General features: G+C 37.7%; 1 protein-coding gene across 6 annotated transcripts in view; it reads right to left on the bottom strand.

Moving 5' to 3' along the window:
- RALYL (RALY RNA binding protein like) overlaps window positions 1–25,030 on the bottom strand; it is a 400,435-nt gene that overhangs the window by 35,511 nt on the left and 339,894 nt on the right. For 4 of the 6 annotated variants that reach the window (XM_069854306.1, XM_069854303.1, XM_069854304.1 and 1 more), the window contains 4 exons: window positions 23,351–23,383; window positions 4,560–4,607; window positions 781–944; window positions 35–115 (listed from right to left, as the gene is read on the bottom strand). In XM_069854306.1, coding sequence (XP_069710407.1) covers window positions 35–115; window positions 781–944; window positions 4,560–4,607; window positions 23,351–23,383 — 326 coding nt within the window. The remainder of the gene's footprint in view (window positions 1–34; window positions 116–780; window positions 945–4,559; window positions 4,608–23,350; window positions 23,384–25,030) is intronic. The other 2 variants (XM_069854308.1, XM_069854305.1) reach the window with 1 other exon arrangement.

Raw genomic sequence — 25,030 nt, 5'->3', positions numbered from 1 at the left:
AGTCCCTTCGTTCTTTCTCATATAGGATCCCTACCTGATCTTTCTCTTCCTCTTCCAGTGGCGCTTCCAAGGACAGTATCACTCCACATAAGGGGCAGGGGAAGGCGAGTGGGTGCTGAAAGATGCACGAAGAGGAAGATGAAGTTCCCAGGACATACTATGGGTTGGGGAGCTTCGTAAGCATGAAGGAGGGACTGCCTATTGTTTATCAGCTCTTCCATGGACAGCTCACTAAAGAAGGGTTGAATAATCCCAAACAGCCAATCCTGTTTTGGACTCCTTTTTGAACAGGCAAAGACACTTTGCCTCTTCCTATCCTCAAAAAAATCTGGCAGAAAATGAACACACACAACCCAACCTCCCCACCACCACCCCCAGATCACCCCCCACCAGCTAACACACCACCCTCAAGTCTCAGCAGAAATCAGTAAGCCTCTGTCTATAACAAGGGTAGTAGATTTGCATTATTATTAGCTGTTCACAAGACCTCATGGTGCGTAAGCAGCCAGGATTATAAGTGATTTTAAACAGGCTTCTTCTGAGGCCAAGGGAGTAATCTGTAGATCAAATTTTGTTGAAGAGATTTCCTTCAAAAGTTACATCAGTGTGCTCTTTATCTTTCAGGAAAGGCTTGGTAGCTTTGGTAATCAAGCCAGTTCCTCATGCTAAAGTCTGGTTGTAGAAAATGACTACAACAGAACAATATAGTAGAAGCTACCTGCTTGCAGAAGTTGCTAGGATCATTGTTTCAATGATATCCAGCTGGTATGAGCAACTCACATTTGGATCCTGAGGAAGAAGCCCCACTTGAGGTGGATCTTGATGTTCCTTTCATGGAGAAAACCCCTTTGCCTCTGCGAGTTGTTGTCACAGCCACACGTGGACGCTTCAGTGGAATCACTGCACGGGGTGGTGGGGGGACACGGCCGTGGTAATCAAACAACCTAGAAAAGATTAAGTCAGCGGTACATCAAAAAACCTTCTGTGATTTCATGTCATGGAAGCCCTGTCAACTAGATTTTCATGTTATCTTTGAGAAAATTAGCCTCTGAAACTGTAATCACTTTATATCACAGTCAAATTAGATTTCAAGGACCTATGCACATTAAGTGCCATATTCAGATTTCAGTCACAGACCAATGCATAGCTCGGATATTTTTTGCATAATTTAAATGAGAGATGCGTTATGGGACTTTGTTATTTGCTGTACAGGAAATCCATAGCCTGCTTTCTACAGGTCCACAAAATTTCATTGCACACAACTAACAGTACCACATTTTGTTGGGATGACATTTCAGCTCCTTTATTACATACATGGCTTAATTCTAGTTTTCTATCTGCTATCTTTTTATAGAGAAAAATATTAACTTTTCTGAAGATAGCTGTCACCATTAAGAAATATCCTGCAATTTGTAAAATAACAAAATAGTCTTTATGGTGAGGGACCTGTATGTTCTTCTGAATGTATAGAAAAGAGGTCCCAGTAGGTGTTCTCTTTATTGAAGAATAAATCACTGCAGAGTCACTAAAACACCCAGGCAAGCTTAATAAAAGTCTTGTTCAAATCAAAGCCACTGTAACATGTAAATATGCAGAGAATTACCACTACAGTCAATAAAAGATATTCTAAAGCCAAAATGAACTATTTTTTCCAAACAGATACCCCAATCCTAAAAATGCGGTTATCAACAGTGGATAACTAACCTGTGTAGAAGAAAATAAGGGCAATAGAAAAGGTAATTAAATGCACAGATACATTTAGAGCATAAAAGCTATGGGCTCTGAATATGACAGGTCCAGAGAAAAATGTTCACTATATTAACATTCCAGTTTAGAGTCTGAAGTAGAGGGACAAGCAACATTCTCACAAAACATTCTCAGTTTTCTTTCAAACAGTATTTGCAACTAGTATGTATGGAAATTTAGAACTGCATGATTAATTTTTGCAGTCCACAGTCCTGGCTATTGTCACCCAGTTGGGTAGACAGATGCTCTTTTGGAAGCAGGCACAGAAGGAGCAATAATTCACTCACCACAGTGTCTAACAGCACACTGAACTGGAAGCAGAAAGTCTTTTAATCCATTTTCTGGTAAGTAAACTCCTAATGCTTAAACCCCGGGATCCTTACTGTTGTCTGTACTATAATCCTACAGACAATATTACCACCTCCCTCCTTTTCCATAGCTTCCCACAAAACGTGTCAATAGAGGTCCTATTGTGCCTACTAAACTTGAACTTCATCACCTTGAATATTCTTACTGAATAGCCAGTTTCTAACCATTGTGAGCATAACTAAACAATTCTGTATGAAGATGAATACTAAAACATTTTTTGAGTCTTTTAATAGAAATATTAAAGTTTGTTGTCACACATCATTTATCTTATAGGATGATCTGCAAATTAGTTACAATCTCCTGATTGACGTTACTGGAACAAAATATTTGAGAACTGTCGGCTGTCATGCAAAAGATGATTTTGCAATTATTCTTCCAATGCAAAATTATGCTTCCTTTTTTTGAATACATAAAAGGACTGTTATCTAATATTACTATTCTGACTTTTGTTTTGGAAATTATGCAAAGCTTTTGGGCTTGGCATTTTGTTGCACCAAGTTCCACATATTTCAGTGATATATTTTCTTTAAAAAAAATCCTTCCTTTTATTATTTTTTAAGTAGCTTGCCTATTTTTCTTGTCCTCGTAGTAGGAGAAATGATAAAAAGAAATGCTCAGTTCTAAAGCAATTCCTTTTCTTTCACTCACCTTTTAAATTGTGCTGCCTTGATATCCTCATACAAATTTTATTTTACAGCACTGATCATTGCTGTCACCCTCTTTTGACCCCACTACTGTTTTAGTCAAGATAAGACAGGTATATGGAAAATTATTGAATATTAGAAAATAAGACCTATGGTTAGGGGTAAAGAAAAGTTCAGAAGTTCAGAAATTCCAAGAACGATGACAATATTTCTTAATTTATATTTCCTATGTGCATGTTGACAGTACATCGAACTTTCTTTTCCATGCCTACTATATTGAGCTTTTCATCTTCTGCTTTCATTACCTTGGATATAAAAGAAACCCGTAATGTCCTAAGCTTTTTATGTCAACAGATCACCATCTCCAGCCTTGTGAGGCTGATCTCATATCTGGGTTTTCTACCATAAAACTTCTAGTCTTTTAATCCTGAAAAATTTGTAAATCAGAAAATAATACTATTGAATAGATTTATGGATACATTTAACTGTCAGCAGTTTTTCATAATAAGACAACCACCAAGATAGACGCAAAGTTCTGATGAAACAACCTTTAATGTTCCATAAATTCGTTGTTGTTGTTGTTGTGGAAATACAGCCATTGTAGTTGTGCATTTGTGCTATGCACAACATAGAGAATTAGTGAAAAAAACCCAACACATTAATATTCAGATGGCATAGATCATAAACAGTACTCTGTTTAAAAACAAAAATCCACAGAGTAAATTTGGAGCTGTGACCTTGGAGAAAGTAAACACAAGCCTGTGGAAGTTAACTTTTTGCAGGATATGCCCCTGCTGTCAAGGCTGGACTGAGCAGAATGAAACTATGTTGATGGCTTTTACTCCATATGTTTATAGCTCACTATTTTTAGCACTGTGCAAAGTGACCATGTTCATTTACATGCACACCCGCCCCCACCTAGTGGCTTGGACTACATGAAAAAACTAAACAAAACCCTCTTGTTTGTGTATTTTCCTACAGTGTTCTTATGCAGAAATGTACATAGCACATGATAACTTAAGTTTAAGGTGTAAACCACTCCCCTGCTATTGTCCATTGCTTTACAAAAAAGAAAGATCAGGAGAGGCTGGTGGAGTAATTCTTTGTTCTTCTCTTACTCAGCCTATGCTAAACCATGATACTATGACGCAGGGAGACAACACTACTATATTATGAGTTGGTTATCCATGGCCACGCATATTAACCCTGTGTTCTGGTGATTCTGCTACATCTGCATGAATACTGCACATAATGCTGAGCTAGGCTATGTGTAGCTACTCAAGGCATAAGTCTCTATTTGCTTAGGTACCCGCACTTCTTTTACTCTTATAGAAACATACTTGCTACTCAAGGTCCTCCTAAACTTCTAAATGTTCTTGGAAGATAAATTTCTGAGGAGACACACTGTATGTTTCCAGACATGGATGAGAAGACATAGACACAAGTGTCATACTGAAGAATGTTACAGCTGCTATATGTTCCAGTGAAAGTAAACCTGGAAGAGCTCTGTAGGCAGAAACACTGAGCAATTAAACTACCATTAAATTGTCCAGCACAGAAAATGTCCCAAAAGCTCTCAGAGAAGGATAAAACCAAAAGAGATATTTAATGATCATACATTTTGTGATGTTAATCTTCTGTTTGTGATATATTCAAATAGTTGTCTTCCGAGACGCAATAGAAATAATGAAATGAATATTATGTAAAACCAGAACAGACCCATCTAACTGAATGCTGTGATCACATTATAAAGAAACAGTAGAAATGGTGTTGCATATACAAAAATATAACCCCACATACCGGTTGTAGAAATCATCTCTGTAGTAATCATAATCGAAGACATAGCCACTGTGGAAAAACACAGAAAAACAAGATTGAATTGATTTATAGAAAAATACACATTGATTAAAACATTTGTGGCTTACTTTTATGTTCCAAGCCCTTCCACTTTCTTTCCTCAACCATACACTGTAGATTTTGATTGTCAGTGCTGTTGTCAGCTATTACTGTAGTATGTTTGAAAATGTGAAGTCTGGGGCAAGCAGAACAGTATAAAGAGTTGACAGCACATACAGAAAGGATTTAACACGCTGTGACAACTCTGTAATTAGAGGGTCATTATAGTGTAATTCTTTGAGTGAGTAAATGAATTGAGCACTCTAATACTGAAGCCCTCTTCATTGCTGGGCTAACAGCATAGTCAGTGAACTTGGAAGACTTAAATACATGAAAGTTTGGTAAAAGAGTGAATAGATGAGCAGAGATAAGACAATGTTTTTGATTTATGAGAAACATGAAAAGGGCTGGACTGGTGGTCCTTGAATTTGCCAAATCTTCTTGCATCATAAAGACAAAAGAAAACCAATAGGAAAATGACTGATACAATCAATAATGTTATGAAGATGCCTTTCCTCTCAGGTTCAGAGGGGAATATGCATATGAATCAGGGGGAAGAAAAGACTCCATCAAGGGAAAGAAACATAGTTAAGACATTTAAAAGGTCAAGGGAAATGCCTTTTTGACCTGTGAATTTCAAAGTCAATCCTGGATTTATCTTCCATATTTTCATAGAATCATAGAATCACCAGGTTGGAAGAGATCCACTGGATCATCAAGTCTAACCATTCCTATCAATCACTAAACCATGCTCCTCAGCACCTTGTCCGCCTGTGCCTTAAACACCTCCAGGGAAGGTGACTCGACCATCTCCCTGGGCAGCCTGTTCCAGTGTCTGATGACCCTTTCCGTGAAAAATTATTTTCCGATGTCCAGCTTGAACTTCCCCTGGTGCATCTTGAGGCCATTCCCTCTTGTCCTGTCACCTGCTCCCTCCTCTCTACAACCTCCTTTCAGGTGTAACATCTTGGATAAGAACTCTCTTTTGAGAGAAGCAGCTTTGCACAACAGTCAGCCCCTAAGAATTTCATTCTTTTACGTTGTTCCCTGTTCAGATAACTTCTGTTTTGAAAGTGAACCCAGTCCTTAATGTTCCTTCAGCTTTGCAAATGACAATTTCAACCCACATGGTGTAATGCCTATCCATGGGGCCAGAGCAGGAAAAACCAGAAGCATATTTTGGAGTCTGGTTTTCACATGACAGTGATTCTTGTAAATTTTTATGTGTTGATATATTATGTTTTAGAAATATTTCATTGCTTCAGAAGCATCTGATACTGTTATTGTCTGTAATTTTCACCTAGAGAAACTGCAGTGGTTTTCAATTAATGTTTTACAGCTGAAGCTATCAAAACAACTCTGCTACAGATGTCGCCTCTAACCTTAAATGCTTTGCATTTTTGTGTGGTTTAGCTCAATCATTTCCTTTCTACTGAATTAAGAGGCAACTGCAGGTATTCTGTACACTGCATGACAGTTAGTCTCTAAAATAGGCATGCATATGACTTTAGCTGCAGGAAACATCCAGGTTGTCCTTATTATCCATCTCTTTGCCAAAAGGTTACTGATCATGCGGCTGGAATATGAGAAACAAACACATTGTGGCTTCTAACAATGCAACCTGCTAGCACAACTTACAAACTAAAGGGAATTGATTTGCTTATTTTCTAGTCACAGTTTATTGTAAATTAAATCATCACAATTCAAGGGCATATCTGTTAATCAAGTCCTTGTGCCATCATATGGGTGCTGGGGACTCCAGCAGGAGGTGGGGAGGGAATTTCTACTTCTCCTAGAGATCTCTGTGCTCTGGCAAAAGGCATTTCTGTGTGGAAGTACCATTCATATGGAGTAGGAAAGAGCCAATTCTTCACATAAAGGGACTCCTCACCATGTGTCACTGCCAAAGATGGGGCAACAGCTACCTGACTCTCAGGGTAGGAATAACACCCAGTGGTATTAGAGGTGGATGGGCTGCTATGAGTGCTCAACAGAGCAAGGGGCTTAATTCCTTTTTCCCCTTTCCCATTACTCAGCCTCCTTGAATAAAGTTGGTGGACTTCAAGTGTAGGTCATGGAGGAAGGACATTTATCCTTCCATGCTATCAATTAAAGTAGCAGAAGAGGAATATACTGTAAGGCCTTATATGAAGGCATTGACCCTTATGGAATAAGACAGGTAAAGGAGGGGTTTTAAAGCTTTGGGAAATCTTGATACGGATCATTCTTTATATCCATGAACTGGGCCTCTGTTTCACTCTCTGAAATACTACCTGCAACTGTGGTAGCACAGTCAACATGCTGTTGCTCCTGAGGTTAAGCATCCTTCACAATCACTGCAAGACATCATGTGAGACCCTTAGAGGTCTAGGGTTCCCAGTCCTCTTGACTGTCGTGAAACAGTTGTCCTGCATATGTACTGAAAAAGCTATGATCCAACAATAAAGAAAAGAACAAAAAATGGATAACCTAGGAGTATAAAGATCTCTTCTGTTCTTCCAACAGATCTCACTTCGCTTTTTTTTCTTTTTCATTCCCTATTTCCCTTATTTATTTTATTATTTTTTAAATTTGAATGATGACATTTCATTTGTAATTATATGTTAAGGAGATTGTACAGTGAAAGCAACCAGTACATTTCTCCAGCTACAGCCATAATTGTTCACACTTGTGCATGCCAAGGGGCAGACATAAACTTTGGTCAGTGCTGTGGTATTAAACACAAAGCAGAAAATTAACATAAATAATCACTGTCACTGAGATCAAGGCGACTGCAGGACTTTTAACCTCTTGAGAGTTATTCCTGAACAACCCACCAGCCTGTGTTAGAGAGGCTGCAGGAAACCACTTGCACAGTGTTGAATACCAAATACTCAGAAAGTCAGAAGCAGGGAAAGGTTTAAATGAAACTATGAGCTGGTGGAGTCAGGAGTTTCCTAATGGCATTGTAAACAGGCAGATTACTTACCCATGAACACATGCCATCTCTGCATATAAAAACCAGAACTGTGTGCTGATGCTGCTATTAATGGCATTTTGGCTTGTATCAGAAACAGTGTGACCAGCAGGTCCAGGGAGGTTATTCTCCCTCTGTACTCGACACTGGTGAGACCGCTCCTCGAATACTGTGTTCAGTTCTGGGCCCCTCACCACAAGAAGGATGTTGAGGCTCTGGAGCGTGTCCAGAGAAGAGCAATGAAGCTGGTGAGGGGGCTGGAGAACAAGTCTTAGGAAGAGCGGCTGAAGGAGCTGGGATTGTTTAGCCTGGAGAAGAGGAGGCTGAGGGGAGACCTTATTGCTCTTTATAACTACCTGAAAGGAGGTTGTAGAGAGGAGGGAGCTGGCCTCTTCTCCCAAGTGACAGGGGACAGGACAAGAGGGAATGGCCTCAAGCTCTGCCAGGGGAGGTTCAGGTTTGACATCAGGAAAAAAAATTTCATGAAAGGGTCATTGGGCACTGGAACAGGCTGCCCAGGGAGGTGGTTGAGTCACCCTCCATGGAGGTGTTTAAGGCATGGGTGGATGAGGTGCTGAGGAGCATGGTTTAGTGTTTGATAGGAATGGTTGGACTCGATGATCCTGTGGGTCTTTTCCAAACTAGTGATTCTGTGATTAAAATGGAAGACAGAAAAAGACTCTGCAATGCATACACTGAAGACAAGAAAGCTCATCAATAAAGTGTGCTTCTGTTAAGCAAAATTCACAGATCCTTTCTCTGATCTAGTATCACCAAGACAATCTTGTGTGAGTTGCCTCTTTTAGCTTCACTTCACTTCACTTAACACCAAATCTACTTTAAATTGTGCATGCCTGAAGAACAAAGATGTCCCATAAGACTGGATTTTCAGAATTGTAATGATGTATGTATTCAAATTTTCTATGCACATTAGCAGCTGCATGTGTCAATAAGGCGAACACAAATTTGTGCTTCTGCATCTTTGAAATAAACCAGTGGATTTTATTATATCTTTATTTATCTGATGACATTGTATATTGAAGACATATCTTTCTTGTGTTCTGTGTTCTATGCCCATAAAAGGTTTTTAGAAACTAATAATCACATGCCTTTTTAATTTACTTAGCTGCAAACACTAGTGAGTGTAGGTGACTTCAGTCTAGATATTCTGATTTTCGAATAGTTGATGCAGAACAGAGTAGAAATAGCTTTCGTTATTTTCATGGCAATAAGAATTTCTGTATTGAATGCGAGACATACTCTAGTTGGTATATATTTTTTTCTTTCCACAGATACAGAGTTGTTTGTAAATCATAAATGTTGACGAATCAGGCATAATGTATCGTAATTCAATTGACAGTGCTATCACCATTTATACTGTCAAATTCTTCTCTGTTGTCAGGGCTGGATAAAAACATTAGATACAAAAGTAACATTCCTTCAATCAAACTCTTTTTAGGAGACAAATATCAACCTAATGGTTGAAACTAGTATTCCAGTCACTTGTAAAATTATTGCTCTTGTAATTTAAAAAGAGTGCTAGAATCTTTTCCTGTTGAGTGCAAAATGGAATCAGTCTAAAGTGACATGATGGTAAAAAAGGGGGTGGGTGAGGGTAACTGGATGATTTAGAGAATAAGCACTGGGAAATGTAAACCTTCCCTGTTAGAAAGTCAGTCAGATGGCAATGACTTCCATAAGCTGTTGAAATAAAGGTGGAGATTGAAGCCAGTTTCGGTGGATGGCTACCTACATTCCCAAAAGTCATGAATTAAACTGGCATTAGATAACTTATTAATTGATAAACTCAGTACCAGTGTCCAAAGCTAAGGGAATACATGGACTGAATCCCACCTTTACTTTAGAGATTATTTGATTTTTGTTATGTCTGAGGATTTTGATTGAAGTAGAAGGTTGTTTCTGTTTTGAAGATCAGGCTATGTATTATGCAGAAAAAGAGAATTGTCTCTAGAGCTTGCTTTTTGCTGACATACGTGCTGTCAAAAGACAAATTTTCTAAGTGATTCCTTCAGATAATATATTCTTTGGTGTTTACAGCAAAAAAGGGGTAGCCAGAAGAGGAAAAGTAGTTGCAGAAAAATATTCTATGGTCATTTCCATAAGGCAGTTTATAAGGGCAAATAGGTATAGTTAAAACAAAAAACTAACCACAAAAATCTCCATCCACTTGTCTCAAAATGCCAAATGATGGAACATAACCTACTATATTTCAATTACTAATCAATTTTCCTGCTATATTTTAAGCATAAATTAAGAAAAGATTTGTTCTAATCCTACGTGTTTGTTGAATTAATAAGTGCAAGACAGGTATTTTTTATTCCTGAGGTGAGGGAGAAGTATGTACTTAAAAAAGTACAGCAAGAAATGTAGTACGCTAAATGGAGATTTATTTATTTTTTTTTGTGAAATTGAAGTTTTCAGCAAATCTGATCTAAACAGGTTAATTTTGTCCAAGTAAGACATGTACATATAAAACAATTAACATACAGTACTCCATTTCCCATTAAAGTATATTTCTGCAGGCACTAAGGAGAATTTATTTGCAATATGACTAGGCTGTATTTTTTTCTCTCTTCAGATACATCCCCTCTTTATCCTCATCCTTTCTCCTGAGAACAGTTTTCCCAATGATATGTATTGGGACAACTGCTGAACTTACTCTCTGACTTAAATTTTAAGCAAAACTTGTGCAAATATTAAAAGCTGTATATACACAATCATGTTATTAAGTCACTTAGATGCTTTCCTGTAGAGAACTAGGCAAAGCTTATGAAGCAGAGGATTGGAAAGACAGTAAGATCAGCATTCACACTCTGGGGATCAGCTGATTTGGGAACTGTTTATAGCTGCCAGATTCAGGCAATGTTGCAGGGATGTCAAGGCAAAATTTAACCTCAACAATTTTATGTACAGCTAAGTGCTAAGTAATAGAATTACTCCTAATAAAAACAGCTTACAGTCTGTGCTTATCCTTGTTAGCCTGATGCTTTTTAGAAGTGAAATAGTAGCTTTTGTATGTAAAGAAACCTGAGTAAAGCTATTTAGTATCTCCTTGACCTTTCTCCTCCTGCTGTTATGCTATTTGTCTGTCATCAAAAGTAAACTCCAATTACTTATACTTCCCATGAGAACATTTTATAGCAAGGTAATGAAAAAGCTTTCCAGTGGCCTAACCAGTGGCCTAAATATTTCCCAAGGTGTTCTTTAATCATATAGAGTGACTGAGAAATTCTTATATCCATGCGGTACATTTTTTCTTAGTACAAGAGTAATGAGTCCTACCTCTTAAAAATGTGTTTTAAATTCAGTGTATTTGAGGTACTACTGTCAAGCTACACATGTGATTGATTATCCAATTAGTAACATTGTATACATTGGAGGAATGTCATTTAGTTTGGTTTGACAAGTACAGAAGACTGTCATTGACAAGTATAGGAATAAATGATGGGTTTAGGCTTTGAAGTGTTTCTACAGCATTTCACTGAACAGCAGATTGATAAATTAAAATCACAGTGATAGCACTGGAGCTGAAAGACAAATTTCTTCAGATTGCAAAAACAGATCTCTGAAAACTTTGCTATGTAATCTTGAGAGAAGCAGTCTTAGGAGCACTGAATGAAACAGAAAAGCACGGTTCACATAAGATAAATCAAATACAATGTGACAAAGCCAAAGTTAATGTCAAGAAAAAAAAATGTTTATTGAAAATTGCACCGCATGCTTTCCTCTCACAGTTTCAAACTGTCAGAAGGCTTCAATTAAATTTAATCCGTTCTCATTTACACTAAGTATACTGATGTAATTGAATCATTTTGGATTGAGCAACTCAAATTTTTAACCAGCAAAATGAAGACATGAAAGAGAACATAAATGTCAGTGTCCTGAGTAAGGCTTGTGAAGAAAGGATATACTGCTCATTTTTCCGAGTGTGGTTTGCAAGTGATATTATACAGTGTAAATGAAAGTGCCAGATACTGGGAATCTAAGAAAGCATTCTTTTACTCCTGATCCATTATGCAACAATTTTCATGGTATGTGGATATGGGAAGTGCATCTGATACAAAGGAGATTCTTTTATAACTGAGCACAGGACTAGACTTAATTCCAGGCTGGTCAGAAATGAGTGGAGAGGGCATCTATGCATCATACATCCAGTTGAGTATCCTTCAGTGCAGTGCTAACTATGCTGAATACACTTTCCTTGGCTTCTGACAAATCCATATCTTATAGTCCTTCAGTGCTCTGTAAGGACCTTTGCCCACTCACTTTCTGCCTATACAGTGAAGAAAACAAGATTTGTTTTCTGTAAGGAAATAAAAAGTCACAAAACAAAGGAACTCCTAAAATATCAGTGGAAAGACCATTTGATTTATGGAAGGGTATTTGAACGTCACTGTTCTCAACTACCTCACTATAAATCCAGAGTGAAATGTTGAAATCAAGGGATCAGAAATAATTATTTGTCTTAAATGAATGTCTGGATTTTTCCATTATGTTCATTCTCATATGGGAAAGAGGATTTTTGTCCCAGATAACTCACCTGAGTGTAGTATGTGGCAAAACAGCCTAGGAGCTTGTTGTGGTGTTGGTATTGCTGTTGATCTATACAGTTTTGGAGACATGGTAGAGCTATTGATTAGTTGTCACATAGACATGACATGAGTATGAATCATCTAGCTGAAAACTTCTTACATTTCCTTTCTAATTTGCAAAGCAGTATTGTTTGACACTTACCAAGAGATATTCTTCCCCACAGGGAGATTCTGTATGGTTTTTTTTTTTGTCTGGTCTAGTGTCTCAGCTAAACTGCATGGCTGACCCCATGGCCTCTGCAACTTGCCTTAGGCATGGCATTCCTTGGAGGGAGCTTAGACACATTTTCCTACCTGCAATGGGCAAGAAACTAGGTTCTGTGCCAGTCTTTTTTTGGTAAGGAATATATTTTTCTCTTTTTTTTATTTTGTCTAGTAAGGGGTCTTTCTCAAGCTTCCTCATATGGTTGTGCTCCTGCCTTCCTGGGCATGCAGGGAAGCTACTGCAGTCTGGGTACTCTCCTGCTTTACTCTGCCTGGTACATTTCTCTCTGGTCATCTCCACACTGTAAGGGCTTACTCCACTCCTGGGCTTACTGACAGGGTGCCAACAATATGCGGTATTAATCTCTCATTCAAGATTTTTTGTTAAGTTTATCAGATGCAGAGTTTGATCAGATAACACTTGTGGCTTCACACATTCAGTAAATCACATGTTGTAATCTCTGTTAAACATTTTAGTAGCATAACTGATGTTAACTTAATGGCCCCCAGTCTTACTGTCACATTAAAAAAAATTATTCCAGAATACATTTGGGGAGTTCAGTATGTGTTTGATATAATCTTCTCATCTTCTCCCTTGTGCTTCCTAGATGTTACAGAATCTCTTATAGATATTCCTTTATATCATGGTATTATGCTCCAGTGTGATAATTGCACAGATTCACATTCTGACAACTTGCTTGTAGCAGATGGACAAGTTTCATTCACTTATTATTACTGCCTTTTAAGAACATAATACTATTTTTTTTTGTAAAATGCCACATTCGATGACTGTAATACTCAAATTGAGAATATTTGTTAGCTTGTTTGGGAAGAACATTTACAAGTGTTTCTTTAGTCTTATCAACCCTGGCAAAAATGATTCTATGTATTCTATGTATCCTATGTATCCTATGCATTCAGACTCTCATTTAGAAAGACATTCTTCACTCTTCTCTAAGATATAGTTACCATCACTGTTCTTAGACAGTGATCTGTATATCCATCTCTTCTCCTCTATACAGATTAATTTAATAACATTTTAGATATTAAGAAAATGACTGCACGAAAGAAGGCTTGGGGAGTGTTAGCTTCCATTACTTCCATTTTCTGTAGCATGTGGCTCTATATCCTGTGGTCACAATTCCTCTCAGATGGGGATTTCACTTGCGCTGGTATGCATGAGTGCTAGTAAACATTTATAGAAAGTTTCATTTCATGTGTTTTATCACTGTGGGAAATTCAAATTAAAAGTTAACAATATAGACACATTTTAGACTAAATTTGGGTTTTTATAGTCTATTGAATTAAGCTACCGTAACAATTTAGTGCTGAGAATTGCCTCCAGCATCACTTCCCAAGCAGCAAGACTCTATGAAGGAACGAAAGCTCTCTCTCCCGCTTCCCTCTCCTTTACCTTCTCACACAAATTTTGCATTCTACATTTTGCAAAACTACATTACCACCTCTCACCCTTATACGACTTAGATAACTAGAATGTTATTTTTCTATGAGTACTCCTATTCAGCAAGATGGTTTTATAGCCTATAAAGTTTCAGTCAGATCATGAAATACACCTAAATACTGACATCTAGCCAAGGTCTGCTTGAAACCAAATGGTATTTGATTCCAGATTTAAAATGCAATCATGATTAATATGTATGTATGTAAATAAAAATGTTAGTTTTTCAAGGAAACAAAGCCTTATTTGATAATTCTCATCTTCCTCCATCTCTACTGAAGAAATGTGAACACTTAGGTATGATGCTGCTATATAAGCCACACTAACAGCAACCAGTTTTGCTTCATTGACTTCACTGTCTCAGAAGATGTAGCTTCCGTTTCTATCCCCTATAGTTCAGTACCTCAAAAAAAAAAAGGATAAATACGCAGGATGAATTAAATTTCTTGAGATATGCTTCAGTTTTCCTCCTTTATGTATCAATCCTAATTTCTGATTCTAATTTCTAAGGGTTTTTGCTATTTTCAAGTAGTCAAAAACAATTCACAGGAAAAATGCAGCCTGAAAGTTGGTAAATTTTCATCTTGACTATTTGTTGTTTGAAGTGTACCTGAAATCTACCTGTAGTTTCTGTCCCTTGATTTAGATGACAAAAGAACAAAAAAGGCCATACCTAGTATGTACTGTTTGGTAATTAATTGCTTTTTGTTAAAATTCCTAATCTGCTTGTAAGTGTTATCTGGGTGGTTAGGAAAATGTTTGACAGAAGTAGCCACAGGATGATAGCTGATTTAGCCTCCCATCCTTACTCCTGAGAGGATGGGCTACAGGACTGAAGCATGAGAGAGTTCAGAAAGGTTGGTTTTGTATAAAGCATTAGAGACAATGAAAAAAGCCCCAAATAGTAACTCTATACTTGTTGGAAATGAATTTCTTAGAATCATAGAATGGCTTGGGTTGGAAGATCATCTAGTTCCAACTCCCCTGTCATAGGTAGGAACACTTCCCCCTAGATCAGGCTGCCCAAGGCCCCATCTGACCTGGCCTTGAACACTTCCAGGGATGGGGCATCTGCAACTTCCCTGGGCAACCTGTGCCAGTGCCTCACCACCCACATCACGAAGAATTTCTTCCTAATGTCTAGTCTAAATCTTACCTCTCCAGTTTATAGCCATTCCCCCATATGCTATCACTACATGCCCTTGTGAAATGTCCCTCCCCAGGTTTCTTGTATGCCCCCTTCAGGTACTGGAAGGCTGCTAGAAGGTGTCCCCAGAACCTTCTCTTCTCCAGGCTGAACTTTTAAAAAAGTGCTTTAGCATCAGCTTCACAGTCACTATTATATCAATATAAACTGTCCATAGCTGGTCATGCGTAACAGTTCTGCTCTGATATTTCTACTTCACGTTTAAGGTACATACTCCAACTCTTAATTCTACTGTAATACGTAGTTGTGAAGAAATTCTTATTATTGAACAAAACTGATCTTTACATGAGTTCAGAACCAAAGCTGAAGGCTTTACAAATGAAAGTAGTTGAAACACAGTAATTAAACTGCTAGCAACAAAAATCTTAGCATACTAATGTTAAGACAGATTGTGACCTAATTCCTGTTTATTTTTGTGTACATCATCAGCAAAACTGTTACCACCTGTTACACCTGTATGTACTTCCCCACAGGAGTGTGTATGGCTGATGTTGACAAAGCTGCACTTTGGCCTACAGAACAATAAGTATTACAAGAACCCAGTCTCACCCTGTCATAAGAAAACCCTCAAACTCAATGGATAACTGCAGATTACTTTTGAACTGCAGTTATTGGAACGAAGGCAGAACCCCTCAAACTAAACCAAAACCAAAATGTCAGAAAATCAAGATACTCCTTGAAATAAACTACAGCTCAGGCCAGGGGCCATTGAATATGACCCTAAACACAGTTCTACCTCTTCTGAAATTAAGGTGCGCAAAGGCTTTGTACTAATACAGTTGAAAAGTGATCTGTAAATGAGGTTGTATCTCAGATTAAGCTAAATTTGTAGATCCTAAGATGGGATTCATTTTACCAGTTGAAAGCTTACCTAGTATCAGGACTTACCCCAGTTTTGTTATAGTTTGGATGAAGGGTATACTACAGCTTGCTTATACACAGCTGAATGATCCAATAAGGCAAAACGGGAGTTGTTGTTTCCTAGTATCATGCACAAGGCAATTAACAGAGCAACACTAAAGACAATGTCTCCTAGCCTGATGCTTAATATCTTTTAAAAGAACTTAAACAACAATGAAAGAGAAATAGGAGCTCCTGTTTGCCTTGTGCCAACATGTTTCTCCGATGTGCCTCTTTCTGCACTGCCTCCTCTCTCAACAAACTTGACACTCTGGGACAGGACATTCTTCTGATTTCATAGAGGGAGTCACAGGCTGAAAGTGGCACTGCACATGCCATGCATCTAGCAGCTTTGTGGCTTCTCTGTCTATCCATAGAGCTGGAAGGCATTTTTTTTAAGATATCTTATCCAGCCTCCTGCCCAACAGGTCACTATATCCAGGGCTTGACCAGGTCAACTTTGACTTTACCTAGACTTGGAAAACTCAGCAGACAGATAGAAATTCAAAAATCTCTCTGGAGGACATCTTCCATTTCTTTCATGACCTCAACTCTGGTGATGCAGCTCTTTGTGGGACACAACACTTCAGTGAAATTATCAGAGTTTAAAATGGTATAGGATCAATAAAACAATTCCCTTTTACTTCACATCGCTACTCATGGTAGTAAACTTCATCCTTAGGGCTTTACACTCCCCTTAAACACAAAGCTTGGAACGAGGAAGAGAAAGGATGGTCCCATTTAAACAAAGAAAGGGTACTCACATACTCTGTTGAGAACACATGAATAGAAGGTAAAACATGACTGTTTTTATAAATTCTATAATTTTACATTGCAAGGAAAAACATGTATTAAATAAACTTCTAGGTAACACAATCTTCTTCTGCCCCCTTGTTTCTCTTCATCCTTACTTAACCAAGCCAGTTGGCCAGCATGGTTAGCACTGCTTTTTGAGTGCTTTCTTCTTTGATGTATTCCCTTTGCTTTAAAAAAAACCCCAGAAAGATAAGACCCCCCCAAACAACTAAATTAGGATCTATGGCAGTGCTCAAGATTTCTTTTTATTTTTTTTTTTTAATGAGAATGTCAAAACTTAAAGCACCCAGTCACTTAGAAAGCCAATGTATATAAAGACTGCTATGAAGCAAGAACTTCTCAAACAAGGCCAGGTGCTGACTGCTATTGTAATCTTAGGTTACCTGTCTCCAAAGAAGATGTTGTTTTATCAAGGAGCTGGAAATTATATTACTGCATAAGGGTGTGAGGTAGACTTCCATGTAAGAGCTAGCATAACAGTACTGACAGCCTTTCTATGGTTTGGTCTTCTAAGCACACATTTCTCCTTGCTGCCCACCTTTCTCTTCTAGCACAAGTGCAAGTAGCATGTTAGGTGGATTTCACTTAATAGTGGAAAAGATTAGGTTGATTTCTAAGGTGGAATCAGAAGGATTAGCCATCAGATCCTCTCTGAATGTTTTTATAAGCCCTGGCACACTAAGAAATTAACATTAAGAAGAGTTTCAATGGTTACTATCATACAAAAGCGGTAAGAGCAACACAGGCTGAAGAGTAGTGGGCAAATACATATTGACTGGTTTGAACAGCATTATAGAGGATTTGAAACTCAAAATATCAAATTTCAAAATTATTATGTCTTTCAATACATTTAACAAGGGGAAGATATTGATATTAATATTCTAGGAAGTAATATTCTAGGAAGCAGTGAAAATAATGGAAGTATTTCATATGGCAATAGTCGTATAAAGGGTGGACTTTCCTTTCTATTCATATATTCCTGCATCCTTGTCTACTTCCTTGAATTCTGCCCCCAACCCCCAACCCCACTCCCTCTGGAATGTTTCAGCCTTATGACTTTCCTTCAGAAATATTCTCTTGCTCTCCTCTGGAGAACATCCAATGTTGTACATTGGTGAGACTAAAGATATCCAGTACTGAATAATTGTACATCATTAACCCAGAACATAAATGGCTTGCATATGGATTGTTTTCCTAGAATAACTAATGACAGAGTAGTCTTGGATGATAGAAAGAAAAGAGACTAAATAAAAGGGAAAGGCAAATAGAATAACCAGAAGAGGAAAAAAATGATCTCATGCTCTGTTTCCTTTTTCAATTATGAAGCACATTGTTACAGATGTTATTAAGGGGAAAGAGGAGAAAAAGGATTTATTAAGGTGCATATTTGTTGAGTTTGTTGTTAATAAAAGTTAATGGAGTTAGGAAAATACTTTTTTTTTGTTAGATGTATTAGTCTGTTTTCTCTGCAATGTGTATTCTTCTGTGTGTTTGAAACTGGAAGTGATGCAGAATGAAAACAACCAGAAACACAGAGAAACCATAAAATAATTATTTAGATTGAAGATAAGTAGAAAAACACATAATCTTGGATCTTTAAACATTGAGTAATGACACAAAAAACCTGAGAAATGCAGTAAAAGCAATCAACCAACATTATTATTACTGTGGCTTTGTAATCTCTTCTTCAGAGATATCTTCAAACAAAAAAACCCCTATGTATTTATAAAACAGTAATATTCATTCACTCTTTCAAAGCCTTAAAATAATGGAAAGCAGGCAATTATAGAAAAGCTTGTGGGTTTTAGCAAATTGTTGGAAGAGAAGTGTATCAGTAATACTGCTCAAAATTAAACCATGTAGATTCTCAGTGTCTTCCATGTGAGGATCTCCAGCTTTCCCTATGTGCTGTGGTCTCTCAAATCCCTCCTGTCTCTCTGGGCATTACCCTGGCAGCCCCACCATGCAGAGAGCCCTCGCAGTCCCTTGACTTCTACTTTTGTCCTCCAAGCTAAACCTTACACATAACAGAAGAATTAGCTGTTTTAGAAGGTATCTTCTGCAAATTCAGAAGGCTTGCTTCTTCCTGTTTAAGTCACAGACTGTGAGAAGTTTTAAGCATGAAGAATTACTGCCTGTCTGTGAACAGTGAGTTTAAATAACTGCCAAGTGTATTCAGCCCTCCCATACTTTTAATGAACACACAGCATCTGAACGCCTGGCCTGAATGTGAATGAGAATTACAAGATTATGTTCAGTTTTGTAGTTTTATTGGTTTCATGTTAGCAATGCAAAATGCACCCAGTCATTCCTCTTCTTTTTATATAATGCCTCTGCTGAAGGAAAATTATTTTCTTAGTTGTCCGTCTTCAAAAACTGAATGGGGACAGTAGAAATAGTGCTTGCTCCTTCCACTGGATGGGGGACGTGTTATGGTAGTTGTTGTACAGAAAATGACATGTGGCTACATCCAGGTTTGTGCCTTACAAGTTATCGTCTGGGGAAAAAAATCCCACATCTCCTGTCCCGTCAACCCTACACAACCACACAAAAACTGACTGTGAATTAAAAACATCTGCTTATTTTGGAAGTGAACTGAATACTATCCTAACAGAACCTGCAGGGACTAGGCTTTTTAAAATTACCTCTCTTCTTCAAAATGGGATCCTTCAAATTCGTGTTTGAGTGTAAAATGGTCTTATGTGAAAGAAAACACTAGAGAGCAAGAGGAAGAAATGTGAGTGACAAATTCCAGTTTTTAGTTGTTTCTCAGAAAAATTCTGCCTAAAAGAAATGAAATAATTTGACTTTTTGTATTTTGGAAGCACTTGGTAAAGCCTACCAAAATTCTTCCATCTCTTCTAGAAGTCTGTACCTGTGATTGGAGAGGTACTGTCATTAAGCTGTGATTTGGAAAAACATGACTTTTTTGGTATTTTTGCTTGCCAGTGAGGAAAGCATTCGTTCTTACAGATCTCTAATCTTAGTGCTGAGAATGTAAATAAACTCAGCAATTAGTGCCAATTTTACTTGACTCTCTTCTTTCTGCCATGACATTCAACTATTCATAATGTTATAAATACATACCATACATTCATTTCACTAGTGTCTCTCTCTCTGGGCTTCCCACTTAAATTTATACTGTTTATAGCAAACAAACAATCTTGAAAAAAAGAGTGAAAAATTCAGCAGTTTTTATTGTATTTTTAAGCATCCACACAATAGAAAGAGAAATTGAATCTCAGCTGGCAAGCAGATGGATAAAACCCATGCATTTCTAAAGACCATCTCCCTGGAGAGCTATTGCCTGCTTATCCTGAAGTAATCCCATTCTCTGCAGCTGGAAGTAGGTGAATCTAGGTTCTCACTAGCCTCAGAAAAAGTCAGCTGTTTCTTACTCCCAAATTCTACAATATGGGACATATTATTAAATAACACCTAACAAAGAAGACAAACAATTATAGAGGTTTGAGCAACTTTTTAGTTGCTGTGATGGACTGTCTACCAGTGCATTTGTTAAAGTAAAGACTGGATGTTAATATGAAAGTTGCATGCAACTACAGTTAGATACAAACAAGAATTAATTAAAAGGATATCTCTTTGTGAGACAGTTACAACAAAATTATGGTTTCTCTTGGCCATACAATTTTCTTATATGTCTTAAAAGATGCTGCAGTTGCTGTGTCTTACAAAATGAGTTTTGAATTTAGGGCTCAGACTGAAGACCAATTATAAATTTGCATGCAGTATTATCTTGAGATTATCAAAGACTAAATTTTTCGATGCAGATAGTTTTCATGAATCAGCTGCTATGCAATCATGCATCATCATTATGGAAGGCGACATGCCAAATATGGTGAGAACATGTGATAATTAAATAGATAATTAAAAGTTGCTGGCATGTTAATTTTTTTATTTGTTTGTAATATTATATATCCTTTGCCAAAAAGTGGGATGAACTTAATATAAGCTGGCTCTTAGGTTGTCCTTTTTGCAGTACCTTTTCTTTTGCACCTCTTGACCTGCCTAGTCCTTCTAGGTCTGAATCTTTCAAACTTCTGCCAGAAGTTAATTTGATGTATTGTCAGTAGTCTTCACTTTGGTGGATTTTTACCGGAACCATTGCCACTGATGGTACAGTCTTCTAGGCATTATGGCTATTTGCATGACTTCTTTTTTTGTTCTAAACCTACATGAACACAGGCACTACATAAGAAGAAGAGGAAAGAAAGTCCAGACAGCTCTTTGTCTTGCTCAGGTTGAATATGGACACTAAACCACAGAATTGTGGAAGCAACACCTGTGGGAAAAGGATTCTGTATCCCTACAACCTATCACTTGTGCTTCAGCCTTCCCTAAGGCTTTTATTTTCTTCTCCAAGAGACAAAGTAAGACAACACATATCTCCAAGTCAGCTTTGTATTCTAGCCCAAAATTGTAACATTAAATTCAGATACTCTTGTGTAAATAGATCACATTGGTACAAGGTTATTACTTCAGTGACAAATTATACCCCTATCTTTGTTGGAGAGTAAAGGAGCATGGATTTTAATTCTTGGCTATGCATTTTGTATAGAAAGAAGGATAAATAAAATTTCCTTCACCAATGAAGTACTGAAGCTGTTCTCTCCTTGTATTCAAGACACAAAATACAACAGCAAGAAATGTAGTCTGCTTCTGTCTGAACCTAGATGCTTTCTGAGAAAGGGGAAACAAGGTACCGTTTTAAGAACCACTTTTCCTTTGCAAGATCTCTCATGAGAAGGCTACAGCCCTGCACATACATGCAGAACTCAACAAATTGTCAGTCTCAAGTTCTTAGGCTGCTACTCTCAATATTCCTTTCATCTACCAAAAAAATTAACAATGGAAAAGCACCAAGAAGTCGTCAGCATAGGCATGGCAAAATGAAAAAGCATAATTAACCCCTCAGGTAGTACAATGAAAATGTAGAAATGAATCTCTGTTGCAGAAAAGAGATGAACAGGAGGCTGGTGTGCCATCTGTAGATAACCTGAAGTGATTTAGGTTGATCTTTTGACCAACCTTGGCTGCAGGAGGCATTAAGGGCACCTGTGTGTCAGTCTAATTGAGGCTGAGACAACATTTATTCTGCAAACATTCACTGTATTTTAAAAGCCTGGTGGTTGCAGCTGTCAGCCTGGTTTAAAACCTTAGCTACAGGTCTTGGCATAAGAGCTCATCCTCTGAACAAATGAACCCCTCAGTTACCATAGGACTAAGAGGAGCATCTCTGACAGTCTCAAGGAGGTGGATGTTGATTTGGGGCCCTCCTCAGAGCATGGTGCTTATACTCTGCCTGAAACCCTCCTTTGGGGAGCAATAAAAGGCAAGAGTAGCAGACTGGCAGTGACTAATTTTTATATTTTCTATCCTTTTCACTATGAACTTGCAAAAAATAGCTCAAGTCCTTTACAGGCAAACTTCTAGGAAGTCCTAGGACAAGGCTAAATCTATTTGCTCAGACTAGGAATGAGGAATCCAGTTTAGCGACAAAGTCACATACAATGACTCTGCGGAGGCAATGTGGATTTACACAGCGGCCTGCAATCCTCTCATCTGGAAAAATCCCTATAAAAATCAACTTTTGTCTGTACGTCTCAAACATTATCTTGGTGCAAGGCTGTATGTGTTTGGGGCTTTTTGCAGTTTGGTAGCAGCAGAGGAGAGAGAGGTGTGGGAGCAGCTGCAGCTCACCCCGTGCATCACCCCGATGCTCACACCTCGTCCTCGTGCTTGAGGTGTGGCTTCTAGTGTACAATGAGCTGTCCTGGGCTACTGTGGCAGAAGGATTGGCAAACCCTGAGGAGGCAGAAGTGCTACTTACTGCACATGTGCTCCCAAAGGGTTCACACAGAGGTTACTCTGTTGAGGGTTTACTGAATTGTGACCCAGCCCCAATTCAAGAACTTTCCTGAAGGAACTTCTGCACATGCCCCAGTTTGAGAATTTGCCATGCACAGAAATGGTGCAGGTGCAGTGAGACTACTCTTCATATGCTAATAGGGGACAGAGCTGCTCTATAAATAACCTGTGCCAAGAAGTACATGTATGAGACCTGTGTCTTGTGGACCGTGTTTCCTGAGGAATCTTTGGTTGGAGTTCAATGAGGTGGTGGTTATTTTTATGTTACATTTATCTTTTTCTGCTACTTCTCTTCTTTCACTCTTTCTGCCTTATTCACTCCTTATTCTCCTTCTTATTCTCCTCTCCTTTTATTTTTCATTTTCAGGTGAATTTGGTGCTATCCAAGTCCCTGTTGTAAACTCTTACTTTGGCTGTGTTCAAAGCACAGATTGGAATCTGAGTTGTTGCTTTGACTGTGTTCAAAGTAAAGACCTGTAATTTTGAGTTCAGAGTAAATAATAGAATTTTGAGTATATAAATAATTAATATTTTAAGTATATAAATAATCATAATGTTGTAACAGGGTGTTTATGCTCAACATAGTCTCACAAATTATACTACATAGTAAATGAATAGATAGATATACATGGAAATATACATATTCCTACTTACCCAACAGACAGGAAAGGTTCCTTTGATTCAAGTCTGTCAAGTAAATAATAGAAGTTTTAAATACATATGTATAGTTATTGTACTTCAGAACATTTACATAACAAATTTAAAAAAGCTCCTTCAGTATCAAATTTAATTGATGACCAATACACAGCTTAATAGCAATAGAATGGCCCGATTCATTATGCTTCACTCAAAAAAAAAATCCCATTTACCTAAGTGAACTTTGGTTTAGAAATGAAATATTTATAAATCAGCACATCTGGGCCTTTTAAATTTCACATTCAGATGGCTGGTAGAGATATTACATGGAAAGGCTAAATGAACAAGTAATATTTGGTCTTCTTGTTTTTTTATGTTAACATATTTTTCTTGATGGCCATGATTTAGGGAAAGTATTGGCTTTTTATTTTTTTGACCCCCCCAACCCCAACTTTAAACATAAACTTTAGTACAAGAGCTTTTCTGGTTTGAGGGCTTCCGCACTCATTTTGCTTGCTTTCCAACACCCTCTATTCATATGACACAGGCAGTTTGTCATCTTGAGAACTTCTGGCACATCTGCCACAAAGAGCCTTGCAATGGAGCTGGATGCCACTGGTTTAGTAGACCCAGAGTCACACACAGTTATAAAACCAATTGCTAAAAGTGTTGTTCTCCAACTCTTTGCTGTTGCTGTCTCTATAAGGAGCTACACCACTTGTGTGTTGACAGGAGCCTCTTCAACTAGTGGTTTCCATGCAACCAGGATAGATTTTAAAATCCTCATCTGTGCTATTGTAACTGTTTTTCCACTCTTGCATCTGTAGTAGACTGTCCTCAGTTTTGTAGCGTGTCCTGGCTGCAATGATTTTATTAATATCAGCTGCTTGTTAGGACAATAAGTATATGACTTTAGGGTCTTTTATAAACATATTTAAAGCAAATTTACAACTCAGTTATTTTGACAAGTTACATGATGTGGAAATGATGCAAAAGTTCCCTATTGTGCTAACACTGAGAGTACTGTATTCGGAAGAACAGGAAATAACCCCCATTACCTATAGTCTCTTCGTAATCTTTAAGAAAATGTTTCTAACAAAAAGCAAAGTACTCCATATCTAGAACTGAATATTTCATTTGTGGTGACTCCTTCCATCTGAAATTAATTCAGTCCCTCAACAAAATATCTGAAGTAGAACTGTAAACATGACTAATTGTAAACAAAAGTACCATAAATAACTTCTCTATGTCTTGAGAATGAACCTTTTCTGTAAGTCTTCTTTGTAGAAAAAATAAGTACATTTGCAGTTATTAGTAATTTAACAAAATTTTTTTACCAATCAACTCACAAACCAGTAGACCAGTTTATTGCCTTTTAACCAGGAAAGTATTTACAAAACATGAACTTGTCAATGTGTTTTTAAAAGGATTATATGATCTTTTCTTTAACTGAAAAATATTGCATGTGATCTTTTTGTAAAGCATTTACTACTTCTTTTCCTGAATCACTAGTGAAAGTAACTTAGGAGACTGTCTTCATTTACAATGTCATCTTCTGATGTATTTTAAACATAACTCCCTGGGGTTAGATTTCCGGCAGTGCTGGAAAGGACACCTTAGATAAGGCTTGAGGACAGGCCAAAATGCATCTAAAACATAATAACATCTCTGTTGTCCTCAAGGCTATACCTGACCTTT

The sequence above is a fragment of the Phaenicophaeus curvirostris genome, chromosome 3, assembly GCF_032191515.1.
Source record: "Phaenicophaeus curvirostris isolate KB17595 chromosome 3, BPBGC_Pcur_1.0, whole genome shotgun sequence".
NCBI classification, from domain to species: Eukaryota; Metazoa; Chordata; class Aves; order Cuculiformes; family Cuculidae; genus Phaenicophaeus; species Phaenicophaeus curvirostris.
Note: the sequence above shows the minus strand (reverse complement) of the source record. Positions and strands in the feature narration are given on the sequence as shown.